This window comes from Delphinus delphis, chromosome 20, assembly GCF_949987515.2.
Source record: "Delphinus delphis chromosome 20, mDelDel1.2, whole genome shotgun sequence".
Lineage (NCBI taxonomy): Eukaryota > Metazoa > Chordata > Mammalia > Artiodactyla > Delphinidae > Delphinus > Delphinus delphis.
In genome coordinates this window covers 23,182,288-23,202,131 of record NC_082702.1, presented here as the reverse complement: position 1 = coordinate 23,202,131, position 19,844 = coordinate 23,182,288, and the positions used below count along the sequence as shown (strand labels likewise).

The following is a 19,844-nucleotide window of genomic DNA, read 5'->3' as shown; positions in this document are numbered from 1 at the left end:
TGACTTACTGGGAAGAAATGTTACTTTTACATTGTTTTATTATCCAAAACATATTCTCCATTGTATTAAATTTATTTACTTACTTGTTTGTTTAATTTATTTTGGTCTTACTCTCTTCCTTTAATAGGTGTAATCATTTTCCAAGTAATTCTCTTGGGACTTCTAGGTTTTAAAATAACATTGTCTATAAATAATAATTTTATCTCCTTTCCAGTATTTATTGCATTGGCCAGAGTTGCCACTATTAAGTAACAGTGGAAAGAATAAACCTGACCTTGATTTTTAGTTGATTGGAAAGTACGGCCTTAAACTGGAAGGTCTGGGGACAGGATTGCAGTAGAGAACTCTGATAACCATGATTCAGGGTTAAAAGGAGTACCTTGGAGGATTTGTATTTAATACCTTGACTATCACCTGTCTTTATCATTTAAGCCTTCATTTTTAAGTCAGATCTGTACACTGGTTATTAAACTACACTACATTAAACTCCAGAACCAGAGGTGAGGTCATAAGTGGTGGACAGTACCTTTTTCCAAGCATCAGATCACAGGCGGTTCTCTGCATAACCAAACTCTGTGGTTGTGGAGTTTAGAATTTTTATTTTGGCATATATTTCTGCCTTAAAGAATTAGTGCCTTCCTGGGTACATTGTCTTTGAATTCAAAGTGTGAGGTATCTCTGGATTTGAGAAATTATTGACCCTTTTGGTAAGAGAAAGAAGGGAACAAGTGGCACATAGATTGGGATTAAGGACAGAACAGAGCACGACAGCACTGTTTCATGTACTAGATAATTCCAATGTTTGGCATCAGTAGAGTTTGTTTTACTGTCTCAGCCTGATTATAGCAAGCAGCTTACAAAGATCCTGTTATACAACTAAGCGAAAACTGTTTCTTATGACACCGAATTTAGAATGATTAATAGTCACCACTATATCACCATAGCTATCACTAAATATTTCTGTCCCTAACTGTTGTGCAAATTTGCCTTATTTATATATCATTTTTTTTAATTCAGTGGCAACAGTTCATTTGGTTGATAAGAGTTGTGAATAGCTGTTTTAAACATTTGGCAGGGGGAAATTGTGAGCAACACTCTAAATAAAGTAGAGAAGATTTAATAGGGTTATTTGGTCTTGTAATTTTATTTTTAATGTGATTTTTTCTACCTCAGTTGTATATTCTGTGTAAATTCCATAAATCAAGTGTTTTACAAAGCCAAATTTTTATTAGTCATTATGTAGAATAATTTTCTAGGCACAATTCATCTTTTTACCGTAGTTTTACTGTTGCTCTCCTGGTTTCAGTTTGTTGATTTCTTACTTTCCCTTTCTGCCTGGTTTTGTATTACTTGCTTAAATACTGTGAATTATAAATTTAAAAATTGGTAAATTGTTATGCCCGTGAATCAGGAGGAAAGGTATAATCACAAAATTTTGACCAGTTCTGTATCACCTGACTGGGATGATATGCGTTGGGGAATAGTGTCCTCTATCAAGATACATTGGTACAGATGGTTGTGATATTTGCTGAATTGTCAAATATCTAACGTTACCCTAGATTTTTGTTGTTGTTTTTGCGGTACGCGGGCCTCTCACTGTTGTGGCCTCTCCCGTTGCGGAGCACAGGCTCCGGACTTGCAGACTCAGCGGCCATGGCTCACGGGCCTAGCCGCTCTGCGGCACGTGGGGTCTTCCCGGACCGGGGCACGAACCTGTGTCCCCTGCATTGTCAGGTGGACTCTCAACCACTGCGCCACCAGGGAAGCCTTTTTTTTTTTTTTTTTGGCTGTGCCTTATGGCTTGCAGGATCTTAGTTCCCCAACCAGGGATTGAACCCAGGCCCTTGGCAGTGAAAGCACAGAGTCCTAACCGTTGGTCTGCCAGGGAATTCCCTAGTTTTTCTTTTCTTTTTTTTTAATGTATTTTATTTATCTTTATTTTTGGCCGTGTTGGGTCTTCATTGCTGCGGGCAGGCTTTCTCTAGTTGTGATGGGCGGGGGCTACTCTTTGTTGCGGTGTGTGGGCTTCTTATTGCTGTGGCTTCTCTTGTTGCGGAGCATGGGCTCTAGATGTGCAGGCTTCAGTAGTTGTGGCTCGTAGGCTCAGTAGTTATGGCTCGCAGGCTCCAGAGCACAGGCTCAGTAGTTGTGGCACATGGGCTTAGTTGCTCCACGTCATGTGGGATCTTCCTGGACCAGAGCTCGAACCCGTGTCCCCTGTACTAGCAGGTGGATTCCCAACCACTGCGCCACCAGAGAAGTCCCTAGTTTTTCTTTTTGATCAGAAATCTTCTGGGTTTTTTGTTTTTTAAAAACGGTTCAAAATCCATTCCTCTAACTCTGATCCAGTGCCAGGATGTTAAGAGTTTGAAGGAAGGATTGTTCCTACATAGCATGAGATCTTCAACACTGCTAGCAACCAAGGAAAGGGAGGGGAAATTAAAGTTGTTGAGAGAAGACAGGAAACAAAGGTCAACAAGGATACAGGAAACCAAAGATGAAGATGTATGATTAGATTATAAGATGTAAACAGCGTAAGATGACAAGAACTCTTTGTATATTGGTGACTTTGGGTAGTAGATGCTGGGTACATGCTACTGAGTGAACAATGGCTTGACCATCTACCAGTCACTTAACTAGCAATCTCTTTAGTGCCTCCATCTCCCTCACCCCTAGACATCCTTTAAGTCACCAATTGCAGTTGACTTTATATCTGAATCATGTTATAAGTATCTCCTCCTTCCCATTTACACTACCACTGCTCTGCTTCAAGACCATATCATCTTTGCTTCCTAAATGACCTCTCTTTTTAAAAATTTAGACTCCACACAGCCATGAAGATTAGTGGTCTGAAACACAGATGTGATAATGTCACTCTCTAGTTTAAAAACTCACAGTGATTTCTCCTTGTAGTCAAAGGTCCAAACTCTTTAGCATGGTATTCAAGGCTTTTTACAGTTGGATCTCATCCTACTATTTCTAACCTGATGTACCACTTTCCCCTCCACATGCTAACTGTACTATTGTACTCAGAATTTCACTAATATCACCTATAGATAAGTGCTCATGGCTCCATGTTTTTGTCTAAGCTGTTTCTTTCTCCCTCTCCTGGGTAGAAGTTCTATCCAGTCCCACTAGAATATACCTTTTTTTTCTAAAGCTTTCCTCTATTCCTCTTAACCCCCAGCTGAATGAATGGTTCCCTTTTCTGCTTCAATTGTGCTTTCTGTTATGACCCCTGTTAAACTCCTTTCACCTTGTATTGTGGGTTGTCTTTGACAATAGGTTGACTCCTTAAGGATGGCAGTTTGTCCTAAAATCTATCATTTATTTAGCAGAATGCCTGGCACATATAAAGGGCTTTGTGCAGTGTGCATCACCTCATTTAATCTTCGCAACAACCTTGTGATATTGGTGTTATTAGCACAACATCCCCGTTTTACAAATAAGTAAACTGAGTTGGAAAGGCCTCACAGCTGGTACAGAGCAAAACTTGAACCCCAACCTGGATCCACCTAACTCCTTAAGTCCATTCTCTTTTAACTGTTTTGCTGTATTTCTCCCCTGCCTCAATCTGTGTATCCTCAGTGCCTGGTATCCAGTAGGTACTCTGTATGTGCTTGCTGACCGAATGAATAATAAAAACTCCAGTTTACACAGGAGGCTGATAGTGTGGTTTCCATTGAAAGGGAGAGTAAAAGATATCAGTGCATCATTCTTAAAAATAACATGTAATCTTCAAAACACAAACATATACAAAACAATATATTGTTCATTGGGTATCAGAAATGTTAAACTTGGGGGCGGGGGGTGGGGAGAAGCTCCATTTTCTAAATAATGCTAGCTTTCGTAATGCAGGACACAGCGCTGTACCGCACAGCTATAGAGTGTCTTAAATTGATTTCTAGGAAACTGCTGCCCCCTTACTTCTGTCTTTATTATGAGTGTTCTCACAAGTCAAATAATCTAATTGAACTTTTACTGGCATAATACATTGCAAAGCTAGCCATTATGCATGTAAAGTCTTTGAGGAGACAGTAAAATAAATACGGGATAATTGGGGTCAGCTTAGTTTGTTGTTAAAAAAAAGTATGTGTTTTTTAATCCATCATAAATTGAAAATGTACTATTAGTGCTTGTATAAATGAGTATAATACCAATTACATTTTTTCTTGGGTTCTCTTAAGTGTCAAATAGTAACTCAACATAACATTTAACACTTAAAAATCTTGAGAGTGAATGTTAGTAAGAAATAGGGAGTTTTAGTTCATCTTTTTTTGTCACCTGATTTTTCTTATAAACTTGGTAAAATCTAATGTAGATTCAACTTTTTAACTTCTCTTCTCTTTTATTTCTCTAGTGTTGTTAATAACAATACTTGTAGTGGAAGGGATTGCTGTGGCCCAAAAGACCCAAGGTAAAGACCTTACAGTGCTAATTTACTGCATGTTCAGGACAGTGGGATGGCTTATTTGGAAGGATTTCAACTTTTGAGTACTATTTCCATAATCCCGCTGGGGTGTTCCAGTGACCTGAGGCTTTCCATCAACCTGTCAGCCTCAGTTCGGCTAGGTTCAGCTGCAGTTAGCCAGAGTAAATTGTTAACATAAAGTCTTGCATTGATAAATTTAAAAAATTGGCATAACTAGTGACTCCTAGAACACTATGGATTATGTCCAAAAATCAAATGAGATTCATGCTTTATCACTAAGCAAAAATTAAAATCCCTTTTTCCAGTGTAGACAAATGAAACGTTTCCATCAATAGCTTATTCAAAGCCCTGGGGACCTGTTCTAATTGTCCTTGTTTATGAAAGAGGATTAGCTAGTGTGAGTTTTGAGCCAGATATTCATGTCAGAGTTTAGTACATTTCCTAAATAACCTGACTTATTTTTATTTTCATCAAAGTTATACATACACATGACAAAAGTCAAAGCATTCTATAAAGTTAATTAGGAAAAATCAGTCCCCCAGCCTATCACCCCATTTTTCCATGGAGATAGCCACTCATAGCTGATTCTTTTGGTATTTTCCTGCATACTTCTAAATAACATACCATACAGCTCTTCTTGGTTATTTCAGTTTCAGGTAGTAGAAAATAATTTTCCCACCATGCGGGATGAGAATTGATCTGTTTCATGCACCTCCTCTTCACCACCTACCACATACAAGTGTTCTTTTAACTTTGTGCCACAGCACCCGCATCAGTATTGTTATAATTCTGGTTACATCTCTTCAGGGTTTACGTCAATTCACCCGTTGGGCTTTTTCAATATGAAAATTTTGTCTTTGGATGTAGGAAATTTTTCTTTCCCTTTTTTCTTGTTTAATTTTTAAAATTCCCTTTTCTCCATTTTTCTCTCTTCTGTCTTCAAGGAACTCTTATTATTAAGTTACTTTTTTAAAAAATCTTTTCTGTTTTCCATTTCTCTTTTAACTGTTTTCTTCTCAGTAGTCTACACTGAGACTTCCTCAACTTTATCTGCTAAACCAAGAATTGGAAAACTTTTTTCTATAAAGGGCCAGATAGTAATCATTTAAGGTTTTGAAGACCTTTGTAGTCGAAGGAGCACCTATTCAGATCTGTAGTTGTAGGGTGAAAACAGCCATAGACAGTACAGTACGCACATGAATGGGCATGGATATAGTCCAGTGAACTTGATTTACAATAACAGGCAGCAGGCCAGATTTGGTCCAGGGCCATAGTTTATGGACCTCTGCTCCAAACGTGATATTTTTTTCATTTCTTCTATTTTTAAAAGCTTTCATTTGTTTTCTAAATATTCTGTTTTTTAGAGTATGCCTTGTTCTTGTCTTATCGATATACATTTGACCCTTGAACAATGCAGGGCTGAGTGGTGTTGATCCCCACATAGTCAAAACCTGCCTCTGTATTCGCAGTTCCGCATCCTCACATTCAGGTGACTGCAGACCAAGTAGTGAGCGCACCCACGCGGTTCAATCCCATGTTGTTCAAGGGTCAACTGTACTCTCTTGTTCTCTGAGGAGATTAAATGATCGTTTTGTTTAGTGCTTTTTTTTAATATTCTATAATCTTTGTATCCTCAGAGTTGCTTTTTTGTTTGTTTTTAATCTGTTTTTCATATTAGAGGCTTTCGTCAAATGTCTGGTGCTCCTTGAATGCCTTTCATAGTTATGAGAGGAGCATGCAGATCTGCTCGTTAGCTGTCTGCAAGTGTAGACAGGGCTTCTTTGCTGCCACCCTCCCTGGTGAGTGACCAAGTCCACATCCTTGAGTCTTTTTCTTTGGGCTTATTAGATTCCCCAGAAAAGATTAAGATTCCATTTCCTGCTTAGAGGCTCTACATCTGATCAAGAGGCCTTTGGGAAGTTGAGTGGGGGAAGAGACGGGAGGTGTGGTTCAGCATGTTAACATTCACCTCATCTCCCTGTTTTCAGGTTGGTATTTTTACCCTCAGCTGTGCCTGGTGTCCCCTGGTCCAGCAACCCTGTTGTACCTTCTCCAAAGAAATAGTCTCATTTTCTGATATGGTGATAGAGCAGCAGCTACTTAGATTTGTGGAGTAGGGGAGGGTATTAGAAATCAAATTGATTCCAAAGAGACTTTTAACCAAGCCTCATGTTTTTAAAAAGCCCAACTTCACCACCTCCTCGCCCACTGCCAGAGATACCTAGTGCTGCCAGTTGTTATTATTGCATCCACCTCTTTGTACTTATGGGTTTACGCCCTTAAAAAAATTGTTTACTGTCGTTTAAGTGGACTTTGAAGAAGGAGCAGAGCCAAATGCATGTGTTCAATCTACAACCTTTAACTAAAATAAAATCCCTTGGTAATCTTTGAATCTTATTTGACTTCGTCCTAAACTAAATGTAGAGGTACCACACCAGAGATAAATTCCTGGGGTCCTTTTATTTTTATGTCAGAATTGAATTTTATAGAGTTTTACTGATTTATCAGATTCTCCCACATGGTTTTGCCCTTGTAAAATCTACGCATTTTATTTCCCTGTTCTTATACATGGCAAACTTGTCCTCTAGAGCAAATGCTTCTAGCCAGCACAGCATACCATCTTCACCTTCATTTCACTTCTATATTCAATTTGTTATGCTGAATTTGTCAGTGGTTCTTAAAAATTATATATATGTGTGTGTAACAGAGTGGGCAGTTGTTTGGGGAAGCTGTGGGGGGAACTATAAGTGATGTTTTACATGTTTCCCTAAGATGGACAAAATATTGGAATCAAGCACATTCCTGCAACCCAGTGTGGCATTTGGGTTCGAACCAGCAATGGAGGTCATTTTGCTTCACCAAATTATCCTGACTCATATCCACCAAACAAGGAATGTATCTACATTTTGGAAGGTATTTGACCAATTTCTGTCTTTCGTTGGATGAATTTTTACTTATTGTAAAACTAAATATATTGGTTAAGTGCCCTGGTTAAACCAGTTTGAACAGAATTTAAATATGTATTTTAATTAAACTGTAGTCATTATAAATATTTCTTAATACTGACATTAAAAAAATAATGGTTGAAATTTTATAGGAATTTTGGATCTCCTAAAATATAATTTAACTAGATGCATCAGTATATATGAGAAACTTCTCTGATAAGAAACCTAAGCTTACTGGTATCTCTTATTAGCCTTTCTGCAAATTTATGTCCATAGTTACATTATATGTTTCTTTCATTTCTTCTGTTTTTCTATTCATCATGGTACATTGTATCTCATGAACTAAGCATTAGCTTCTCAACTCTAATTTTAATCAATTAAGTACATTCAATTTAATAAATAACATTATGCCAAAGGGAAAGATTACTATAGTTCTACGGAGTAGCATTATGATTATATTATTAATATACAATGTAACATTTATCATGAATTTTATATATAACAGTTCTCATTATGATCCTCATCTATGAAACAGTAACAGAGCAGTTGTTGTGCTTTTCTCACTTGTGTCAGGCCATTTTTACTTTTTCTTGTTTGCGTTGCCCTAATTTGCTTACTCTTATTTTCTAGCTGCTCCACGTCAAAGAATAGAGTTGACCTTTGATGAACATTATTATATAGAACCATCATTTGAATGTCGGTTTGATAACTTGGAAGTTCGAGATGGGCCGTTTGGTTTCTCTCCACTTGTAGATCGTTACTGTGGTGTGAAAAGCCCTCCATTAATTAGATCAACAGGGAGATTCATGTGGATTAAGTTCAGTTCTGATGAAGAACTTGAAGGACTAGGATTTCGAGCAAAATATTCGTTTATTCCAGGTAAAGAAGTTATTATTTCAGTGGCTAGGTCTCACTCTGGTTTTAGAATCTTAAGGCTAGAAAAGAGATAATTCAGTCAAGGTAATCAAATCAAGGCTTTAAAGAAGTTAGAAAGGTCAAAGGGAAATCAGTCCATGAATAAATAAAAACTTAACAAAAAATTAGAACTAAAACTATGTCACTTGAATTTTGAAGTATATCATAGATGGTGTCTCATTATTTCTTAGATTTCTGTATGTTTTAAAGCATATATCAAATGCCAAAGATATCACAAATAAATACATTTAAAAAATAATTCAACAAATTGTCTTATTTTCATGATCTATACCAAAAATTATTTTGGCAGGTTTTTTCCATTGGAATGTTTCAATTACTCATTTGAATAAACAGTCTCTAGAAAATACTGAGCAATAGAAAGAATAGCGCTCTGCACTTGGAGGCAAAAGATCTGGGTGTGAATCCTTTCTCTGCCACCTACTAGCTATAAAATTTACTATTAAGCACAGAGCTGTGCCTAAGAGTTGCTGTTGCTAAGATGGGAATATCTTCCTGAGGCCACCATAACTAATTCCCAGAAACTGGGCAGCTGAAGACAACAGTACTTTATTTTCTCAGAGTTCTGGAGGCCAGAATCCAGCAGGGTCATGTTCCCTGTGGGAACTCCAGGGGAGAATCCATTCCTAGCCTCTTGCAGCTTCTTGTGGCTGCCCCAGCATTCCTGGACGTGTAGCCTCATCACTCCAATGTCTGCCTCCATCTTCACATTCCCTGTCTTCTCAGAATCCTTAGCTTAATCACATCCTTTGCCTTAAAATGTAATATTGACTTTTTTTAATCTTATAAGGTAGTATTCATAGGTTATGATGATTAGGATGTGGACATATATTTGGGTGGTGGGAGAGCACGCCCACCTATCAGCATACTCTATCTTACCTACCACACGGTTATGTGGGAACACTTTATAGTCCTCAAAGCCTGTCTACTGTAAAGATATGCATATCCCTAATGTGGCAGCACAAAGATACACTAGTTATTGCTCCTGTCTTCCAAGAGTTTACAAACTTAATAAGATGAAAAAGTAACTTAATGTAACAATTATATAATTATAAAATTATATAATCTTTTTGCTTTTATTTATGTAAAGATTATATAATTATATAATCTTTTTGCTTTTATTTATGTTTTCGTGCAAGAAATTTGCTAACTTAAAAAAATTAAATCATATCCAAATGAAAATATCCATAACCTTATCACCCTATAAATAAAAAACCGGTATTAACAATATGGTGTGTATCCCTTCAGATGTTTTTCTATATCTGTTTATTTTGTTTATTTTATATAACAGAGATCATGCTATTCTTTCAGCTAGGTTACCAGCTTTTTTGCCTGAACAATGTAGTCACCTTTTTTTTCCCTGTTAGTAAATGTGTTAATGGTATTTTTAAGTGTTACTTAAGTATTTATGTTCTCAATGTCAAAACGATAACATTTTCAAAAAGTAAAATTTATTCTTTTTTTTTTTTTAGAACAGTTTTTAGGCTCACAGCAAAACTGAGCAGAAAGTGCAGAGTTACCATATACCTCCTAACCACCCCCCCCCACACACAGCTACCTCCAAAACCTAAAATGAACATTCTGCACTAGGGGTACATTTGTTACAACTGATGAACCTGCATTGACACATCATCACCGAAGTCCATATTTTACATTAGGGTTCACTCTTTTTTTGGGGTTTTTTTTTTTCAGCCATCCGTATACATATATCCTCTCCTTTTTGGATTTCCTTCCCATTTGGGTCACCACAGAGCATTGAGTAGAGTTCCCTGTATTATACAGCAGGCTCTCGTTAGTTATCTATTTTACACATAGTATCAATAATGTATATATGTCAATCCCCATCTCCCAATTCATCCCACCACCCTCCCCCCTTGGTATCCATACCTCTGTTCTCTAGGGTTCACTCTTAGTGTCGTACATTCTATGGGTTTGGACAAATGTATAGTGACATATGTCTGCCATTACAGTATTATACAGAGTATTCCCACTGCTCTAAAAATCCTGTGGGCTCCACCTATTCATCCCTCCCATCCCAACCCCGACAACCACAGATCTTTTTACTGTCTCCATAGTTTTGCCCTTTCCAGAACGTCATAGGGTTGGAATCATACAGTATGTAGGCTTTTCAGATTGGCTTCTTTCACTTAATAATATTTACTTAACGTTCCTCCATGTTTTTTCATGGCTTGGTAGCTTGTTTCTTTTTAGTGCAGAATAATATTTCGTTGTATGGAGGTACTACAGTTTGTTTATCCATTCTGTTGAAGGATATCTTGGCTGCTTCCAGGTTTTAGCAACCACAGATAAACCTGCTGTAGACATCCATATGCAGGTATTTGTGTGGACAAGTTTTTAACTCATTTGGCTAAGTACCGTGGAGTGCAATTGCTGGATCATATTAAAATTTGTCTTTAGTTTTTATTTAAATGGATTGTGCTGGTGGTGGCAGAACATTGTGAATGTACTTAATGCCACTGAATTGTACACTTAAAAATGAGTAAAAGGATAAATATTATGTTATATGTTTTACTACAATAAAAATAAATTTTAAAAATTACAAACAGGAGTCTAAAAAAGCTTAATTTGAAAATTCAGATAGAAGACATATATATCAACCCACCAGAATGAAAAAATTGCTAGTCTAAAAGATCTCAGAATTTTTAATTAGCCTGTTTAAACCTATTTTAATTCACAGTTTATTGTATGTAACTGGTTGCTCAATTCTTGTTAAAATTGTTTTCTTTGTTGTTTTGGCCACGCCATGTGGCATGCGGGATCTTCCCAACCAGGGATCGAACCTGTGTCCCCTGCAGTGGAAGCGCAGAATCTTAACCACTGACTTTCTGCATGGTTATCAAAGTACATGTTGAAAAAAAGTAAGAGTAAAATTTTTAGCTTAATCTAGCATACATCACAGAGACTGTTCTTTTTTAACTTAATAATCTAAACCCAACCTCCCTAAATAAAAGGGAGTGACGACACTTCAGCAATTTTGCAGAGAAATGTCAAAGAGAAATCTAAATTTAAACAGCATTAGAGTAGAAAGTCATAGCAACTGTCTGGCAGGTGAATCAGAATTTCTTCACAGGTAGGAAAGAATTCTAGGACATTGTCATTATTGCACTAAAATTTCCAGAATTATCCCAGTTACTTCCAGGACGTAGCAATCCATTAAGAGCCTCTCCCTCAACAAATATCACCAGTAGCTCAGATAATTTCATTTATTTAGAAGATACTAATTTCTCATCATCGTTAGTAAGTTTCATCCCTATTTACAAATACCTAGACAAAATTTACTTTATATGACTTTAAATAACTAGACAGCCATGATTTAGCTATTTACGAATTGTCTATTTATTTTGACTTGTTTTTTCTTTTAGTGGTAAAATTGTGGTATCATCACCCACACTATAAAGGCAAGAAAGAGTAAGAAAGAAAAATGTTACAGTAAGAAAAACTGTCTAGAGAATTAGAATCTAGTCCTGACGTTGCCATTATATGGTCTAAAAAAGTCATAATCTCTCTGATTCAGTTTCCTCATCTATAAAACAGAATAGTACATGATCTTGATGTTATTGTCATTAACATAATATTAAACATAAGGTCTGTAGAAACTCTGAAGTACTATAAAATGCAAATATAAGGTAATATAGTATAGAAATCCTTAGCATTTTATTATAATTTATATTTTAACCATAAGCCATATGAAGTTGCTCTCATGATACATAAAACTAATAGAAGAAAAAGAATTGCATTTCTTCAAACAATCTTTACATATAAAGTTGCCTGGCTTTGTTTTTTAATATTTTTAAAAGCATTAAAGCATTATTCAAATGATTAAGATGTTTGTTTTTTCTTTCAGGCAGTCTAAACTTATTTGCAAAAATCTGACTCTATATAGGACTTTGTAATGTCTTTTGATACTAAAGTGTCAATCAATTCAGTTAATTGATTTAGTTCATAAAAATCAAATACCTGGCCAGCTTCATTAAATCAGTTATTTTGATATAAACTATTGGTTGTCAGTTTTCTATGAACTATTTCATAGGGCAGACTATCCTATATATCATCTAGTCATCTCTCTTTTTCCTGCCATTGTGAAAAAAACAACTTACTAGCTGCTACTGTGGTGGGATAAATTATATGTAACATAAAATTCACTATCTTAAACCTTTTAAGTGTACAAGTCAGTGGCATTAAGTACACTTACAATGTTGTGCAACCATCACACCGTGCATTTCCAGAACTTTTTTTGTCATCTCAAGCTGAAACTCTGTCCCCATTAAACACTTAACTCCCTATCCCTCCCTCCCTACAGCCCTGTGAAAACAGTCTCTGAATTCGACTAATCTAGGGACCTCAGTTAAGGGAATCATATAGTGTCCTTAACTGTCTGGCTTATTTTACTTAGCATAATGTTTCCACACACATCCATGTTGTAGCGTGTGTCAGAATTTCATTCCTTTTTAAGGTTGGATAATATTCCATTGTATTATTTATACTACATTTTGTTTACTCATTCATCCATCAATGGACTAGCTACTGCAGTTGACATAGAGTTGTGAGTTTTCAGGTAGCATAAATAAGTTTTTAGTTCATAATTGGATCAAAAGTATAAAGGTTATCATTTTTACAATATCGATCCTATAAATGAGCACCTCAATATGCTCATAAATAGCCAGTGGTCTGTAGTTTACACAAATGAAAGCTTTCTCTTGCTTTGTTAAGTATAGCATTAGACATAACGTAAGATATTAAGCCTTAAAGTAACTCTAAACTACCTCAATGCCAATGACTTTCTTCTTTTCTCTGTTACAGATCCAGACTTTACTTACCTAGGAGGTATTTTAAATCCCATCCCAGGTTTAGTATATTACCTCTTTTTCCTCATGGCATCTTTGATCAGTCTTATTTTCCTTTGAACATCATTCATCTGTTCTTTCTAGATTGCCAGTTTGAGCTGTCAGGAGCTGACGGAATAATACGTTCTAGTCAGGTAGAACAAGAGGAAAAAACAAAACCTGGCCAAGCAGTTGATTGCATCTGGACGATTAAAGCTACTCCAAAAGCTAAGGTAGTATTAAGTATGCAGTCACTTCTAAGAAGAACATAATAAGATGTGATTTGTATAATGTATTATTTTGGTTCATGCAGATACTTATTATTTACACTGACGTTACAACTTCTTAAAAATTTTATTTCAGTCACATTATTGAACACCTAGCATCTCAGCATTGTTGTAGTTAAATAAACTACAACGTAAACTTCAGGAATGTCACGCATACATTAATATTCTTATTTTAAGATTCTTAAAATCTGTGTGTTCCTATTTGGAGAGTATAGGTATTGATCAGTGTGATCATAGATTCATAAACACCTCTATGAGGAGGTAAAATAGGCCATAGACATTAAAGTTAAGTATCATCTTAGTTCTGTTCTTACCATGCTGTCCTCTGCTAATCATATAGAGTTTTTATTGGAAAGTACCACAGGGAAGGATGTTTTTAAATAACTCTGACAGGTTGAGACTGGTTGCTGACTACTTCTGCTTTTTGCTTTTAGTTTGTACTTCTAGGAATAGTAACAGTTAAAATTATATTTATTGTTTATATATGTAAACAGAAAAGAAAGAGGGTAGGAGAATTTAAAGAATTAAGAAAATCAAATTTAAAGTTTCTGGTAATATGATGGTTGAGATAACCTGAAAACCTACCTATTACAAAACACTTAGAAACATTGGATAAAATATAACAGATATCCTTTTAAAACCATAGATAAGCTCCAAAAAAGAAGATAATTCTTATGAACTAGAATGAAAGAGCTATAAATCAGAGCAGTAAACTGAAATCGATGGTACAAATGCCCCTTGCTGATTTCAGTAACCTATGACTACTCAAGGGTAGATATTGCAGGAGCTTGGCATCACCCACACTGAGACAAATAAAAGGCCTAGGGTTCGTGTGGCCTTTGAGAGGACTGCCACATGAAGCTGGAACCCTCAAAGGGAGATTATTGCCATGAAATGGTAGATTAGAAAAACTCTTCCACTAGCGCAAATTGGTAAAAAAGAAGCTTATCCTGGGCTCAGTCTTAAGATGCGGGTGAGGCTGAGGTCTCCCCTAACCGTTTATACCTATATCTTTATTACAGCTTGGGATGTGAATTTACATTCCATGCTCAGCCCAGGAACCACTTAGCCCCAAAATGAACAAAATGGTCCTGGGCTTATTAAACCTTTTGAGGCACCTGAAAAGATAAATACAAAATAACCATGTAGGCTACAGGATTGCTATAGCTAAAACACTGCTGAAGTAAGCTTACAACCTAAAATTAGAAAACATAGGTGAACAACCCACCATGAGTGAGTTAACAGGCATAACAACAGAAGTTTCTTAGATCCCCAAGAACTGAAGTCTTAAATATCCTACATTAGTAATCAAAAGAATGAGAAAGAAAAGTATCAAGTATGCTTTAAAAATAACCAAATGGAACTTACTCAAGTAAAAATTATAGTATTGAAAGACAGATTTGAGAAAATTACCCAGAAAGTAGTTTGAGGATGGGAGACAGTGGCAATTTATTAAGAAACTTGGAAGAAATGACAATAGAATTATGTTTTCAAAGTGCTAAGGAAAAAAAATTAACTGGCAATCTAAAATTTGAAAATTCCATGTCCAACTAATCTGTCTTTCAAGAATGAGGGCGAGGGTTCAAAATGGCGGAGTAAAAGGACGTGCTGTCACTCCCTCTTTTGAGAGCACCAGAATCACAACTAACTGCTGAACAGTCATCAACAGGAAGACACTGGAACTCACCAAAAAAGATACCCCACATCCAAAGACAAAGGAGAAGCTGCACTGAGATGGTCGGAGGGGCGCAATCACAATAAAATCAAATCCCATAACTGCTGGGTGGGTGACTCAGAAACTGGAGAACACTTACACCTCAGAAGTCCACCCACTGGAGTGAAGGTTCTGAGCCCCATGTCAGGCTTCCTAACCTGGGAGTCTGGCAATGGGAGGAGGAATTCCTAGAGAATCAGACTTTGAAGGCTAGCACGATTTGATTGCAGGACTTCAGCAGGACTGGGGGAAACAGAGACGCCACTCTTGGAGGGCACACACAAAGTAGTGTACACGTCGGGACCCAGGGGAAGGAGCAGTGACCCCATAAGAGACTGAACCACACCTACCTGCTAGTGTTGGAGGGTCTCCTGCAGAGACGGGGGGTAGCAGTGTCTCACAGTGACACAAGGACACTGGCAGCAGAAGTTCTGGGAAGTGTTCCATGGCGTAAGCCCTCCCAGAGTCCACCATTAGCCCCACCAAGGAGCCTGGGTAGGCTTCAGTGTTGGGTCGCCTCAGGCAAAACAACCAACAGGGAAGGAGCCCAGACCGAACCATCAGCAGACAAGTGGATTAAAGTTTTACTGAGCTCTGCCCACCAGAGCAACAGAGAGCTCTACCCACCACCAGTCCCTCCCAGCAGGAAACTTTCACAAGCCTCTTAGATAGCCTCATTCACCAGAGGGCAGATACCAGAAGCAAGAAGAACTACAATCCTGCAGCCTGTGGAACAAAAACCACATTCACAGAAAGATAGACAAGACGAAAAGGCAGAGGGCTATGTACCAGATGAAGGAACAAAATAAAACCCCAGAAAAACAACTAAATGAAGTGGAGATAGGCAACCTCCCAGAAAAAGAATTCAGAATAATGGTAGTGAAGATGATCCAGGACCTCGGAAAAAGAATGGAGGCAGAGATCGAGAAGATGCAATAAATGTTTAACAAAGACCTAGAAGTATTAAAGAAAAAACAACTAGAAGAGTTAAAGAACAAACCAACAGAGATGAACAGTACAATAACTGAAATGAAAAATACACTAGAAGGAATCAATACCAGAATAACTGAGGCAGAAGAACAGATAAGTGACCTGGAAGACAGAATGGTGGACTTCACTGCTGCAGGAGAAAATAAAGAAAAAAGAATGAAAAAAATGAAGACAGCCTAAGAGACCTCTGGGACAACATTAGATGCAACAACATTCACATCATAGGGGTCCAAGAAGGAGAAGAGAGAGAGAAAAGACCCGATAAAGTATTTGAAGAGATTATAGTTGAAAACTTCCCTAACATGAGAAGGGAAATAGCCATCCAAGTCCACGAAATGCAGAGAGTCCCAGGCAGGATAAACCCAAGGAGAAACGCCGAGACACATAGTAATCAAATTGGCAAAAATTAAAGACAAAGAAAAATTATTGAAAGCAAGGGAAAAACGACAAATAACATACAAGAGAACTCCCATAAGGTTAACAGCTGATTTCTCAGCAGAAACTCTACAAGCCAGAAGGGAGTAGCATGACATATTTAAAGCAATGAAAGGGAAGAACCTACAACCAAGATTACCCAGCAAGGATCTCATTCAGATTCGATAGAGAAATCAGAAGCTTTACAGACAAGCAAAAGCTAAGAGAATTCAGCACCACCAAACCAGCTAAAGGAACATTTAAACAAATGCTAAAGGAACTTCTCTACATGGGAAACACAAGAGAAGAAAAGGACCTACAAAAACAAACCCATAACAAGAAAATGGTAATAGGAACATACATATCGATAATTACCTTAAACGTGAATGGATTAAATGATCCAACGAAAAGACACAGGCTCGCTGAATGGATACAAAAACAAGACCCATATATATGCTGTCTACAAGAGACCCACTTCAGACCAAGGGACACATACAGACTGAAAGTGAGTGGATGGAAAAAGATACTCCATGGAAATGGAAATCAAAAGAAAGCTGGAGTAGCAGTACTCATATCAGATAAAATAGACCTAAAAATAAAGAATGTTACAAGAGACAAGGAAGGACACTACATAATGATGAAGGGATCAATCCAAGAAGATACAAAAATTATAAATATATATGCACCCAACATAGGAGCACCACAATGCATAAGGCAGATGCTAACAACTATAAAACAGGAAATTGACAGTAACACAATAATACTAAAGGACTTTAACACCTCACTTACACCAATGGACAGATCATCAAAACAGAAAATTAATAAGGAAACCCAAGCTTTAAATGACACAATAGACCAGATAGATTTACTTGATATTTATAGGACTTTCCGTCCAAAAACAGCAGATTACACTTTCTTCTCAAGTTCAGATGGAACATTCTCCAGGAAAGATCACATCTTGCATCACAAATCAAGCCTCAGTAAATGTAAGAAAGTTGAAATCATATCAGTCATCTTTTCTGACCACAACACTGAGATTAGAAATCAGTTACAGGGGAAAAAAACTTTAAAAACACAAACACGTGGAGGCTAAACAATACGTTACTACATAACCAAGAGATCACTGAAGAAATCAAAGAGGAAATCAAAAAATACCTAGAGACAAATGACAATGAAAACATGACGATCCAAAGCCTATGGGATGCAACACAAGCAGTTCTAAGAGGGAAGTTTATAGCAATACAAGCCTATCTAAAGAAACAAGAAAAATCTCAAATCTAACCTTACACCTAAAAGAACCAGAGAAAGAAGAAGAAATAAAACCCAAAGTTAGTAGAAGGAAAGAAATCATAAAGATCAGAGCAGAAATAAATGAAATAGAAAAAAGGAAAACAATAAAACTAAAAGGTCAATAAAACTAAAAGCTGGTTCTTTGAGAAGATAAACAAAATTGATAAAACATTAGCCAGACTCATCAAGAAAAAGAGGGAGAGGACTCAAATCAATAAAACTAGAAATGAAAAAGGAGAAGTTACAACAGACACCATCAAAATACAAAGCATCCTAAGAGACTACTACAAGCAACGCTATGCCAATAAAATGGACAACCTGGAAGAAATGGAAAAATGCTTAGAAACGTATAACCTTCCAAGACAGAACCAGGAAGAAATAGAAAATATGAACAGTCCAATCACAAGTAATGAAATTAAAACTGTGATTAAAAATCTCCCAACAAACAAAAGTCCAGGACCAGATGGCTTCACAGGTGAATTCTATCAAACATTTGGAGAAGAGCTAATACCCATCCTTCTCAAACTCATCCAAAAAATAGCAGAGGAAGGAACACTCCCAAACTCATTCTACGAGGCCACCATCACCCTGATACCAAAAGCAGACAAAGATGTCACAAAGAAAGAAAACTACAGGCCGATATCACTGATGAACATAGATGCAAAAATCCTCAACAAAATACTAGCAAACAGAATCCAACATACACATTAAAAGGATCATATGCAATGATCAAGTGAGATTTATCCCAGGGATGCAAAGATTCTTCATTATACACAAATCAATCAGTGTGATACACCATATTAACAAATTGAAGAATAAGAACCATATGATCATCTCAAGAGATGCAGAAAAAGCTTTTGACAAAATTCAACACCCATTTATGATAAAAACTCTCCTGGAAGTGGGCATAGAGGGAACCTATCTCAACATAATAAAGCCCATATATGACAAACCTACAGCAAACCTCATTCTCAAGGGTGAAAAACTGAAAGCATTTCTTCTAAGATCACAAACAAGACAAGGATGTCCACTCTCGCCACTGTTATTCAACATAGTTTTGGAAGTCCTAGCTGTGGCAATCAGAGAAGAAAAACAAATAAAAGGAATACAAATTGTAGAAGTAAAACTGTCACTGTTTGCAGATGACATGATACTATACATAGAGAATCCTAAAGATGCCACCAGAAAAGTACTAGAGCTAATCAGTGAATTTGGTGAAACTACAAGGTACAAAATTAATGCACAGAAATATCTTGCATTCCTATACACTAATGATGAAAAATCTGAAAGAAATTAAAGAAATTCTCCCATTTACCATTGCAACAAAAAGAATAAAATACCTAGGAGTAAACCTACCTAGGGAGACAAAAGACCTGTATGCAGAAAACTATAATACACTGATGAAAGAAATTAAAGATGATACAAACAGATGGAGTGATGTGTACCATGTTCTTGGGTTGGAAGAATCAATATTGTGAAAATGACTGTACTACCCAAAACAATCTGCAGATTCAGTGCAATCCCTATCAAATTACCAATGGCATTTTTTACAGAACTAGAACAAAAAAATCTTAAAACATGTATGGAGACACAAAAGACCGCGAATAGCCACAGCAGTATTGAGGGAAAGAAATGAGCTGGAGGAATCAGACTCCCTGACTTCAGACTATACTACAAAGCTACAGTAATCAAGAGAGTATGGTACTGGCATAAAAACAGAAATATAGATCAATGGATCAGGATAGAAAGCCCAGAGATAAACCCACACACCTGTGGTCATCTGATCTATGACAAAGGATGCAAGGATATACAGTGGAGAAAAGACAGTCTCTTCAATAAGTGGTGCTGGGAATACTGGACAGCTACATGTAAAAGAATGAAATTAGAACACTCCCTAACACCATACACAAAAATAAACTCAAATGGATTAGAGAACTAAATGTAAGGCTGGAAACTATAAAGCTCTTAGAAGAAAATGTGGGAAGAACACTCTGA

General features: G+C 36.8%; 1 protein-coding gene across 3 annotated transcripts in view; it reads left to right on the top strand.

Annotated features, from left to right (window-relative positions):
- NETO2 (neuropilin and tolloid like 2) overlaps positions 1-19,844 on the top strand; it is a 72,202-nt gene that overhangs the window by 7,202 nt on the left and 45,156 nt on the right. For 2 of the 3 annotated variants that reach the window (XM_059999127.2, XM_059999126.2), the window contains exons 2-6: positions 4,361-4,417; positions 7,205-7,345; positions 8,008-8,256; positions 13,132-13,176; positions 13,260-13,387. In XM_059999127.2, coding sequence (XP_059855110.1) covers positions 4,361-4,417; positions 7,205-7,345; positions 8,008-8,256; positions 13,132-13,176; positions 13,260-13,387 — 620 coding nt within the window. The remainder of the gene's footprint in view (positions 1-4,360; positions 4,418-7,204; positions 7,346-8,007; positions 8,257-13,131; positions 13,177-13,259; positions 13,388-19,844) is intronic. The other variant, XM_059999128.2, reaches the window with a different exon arrangement.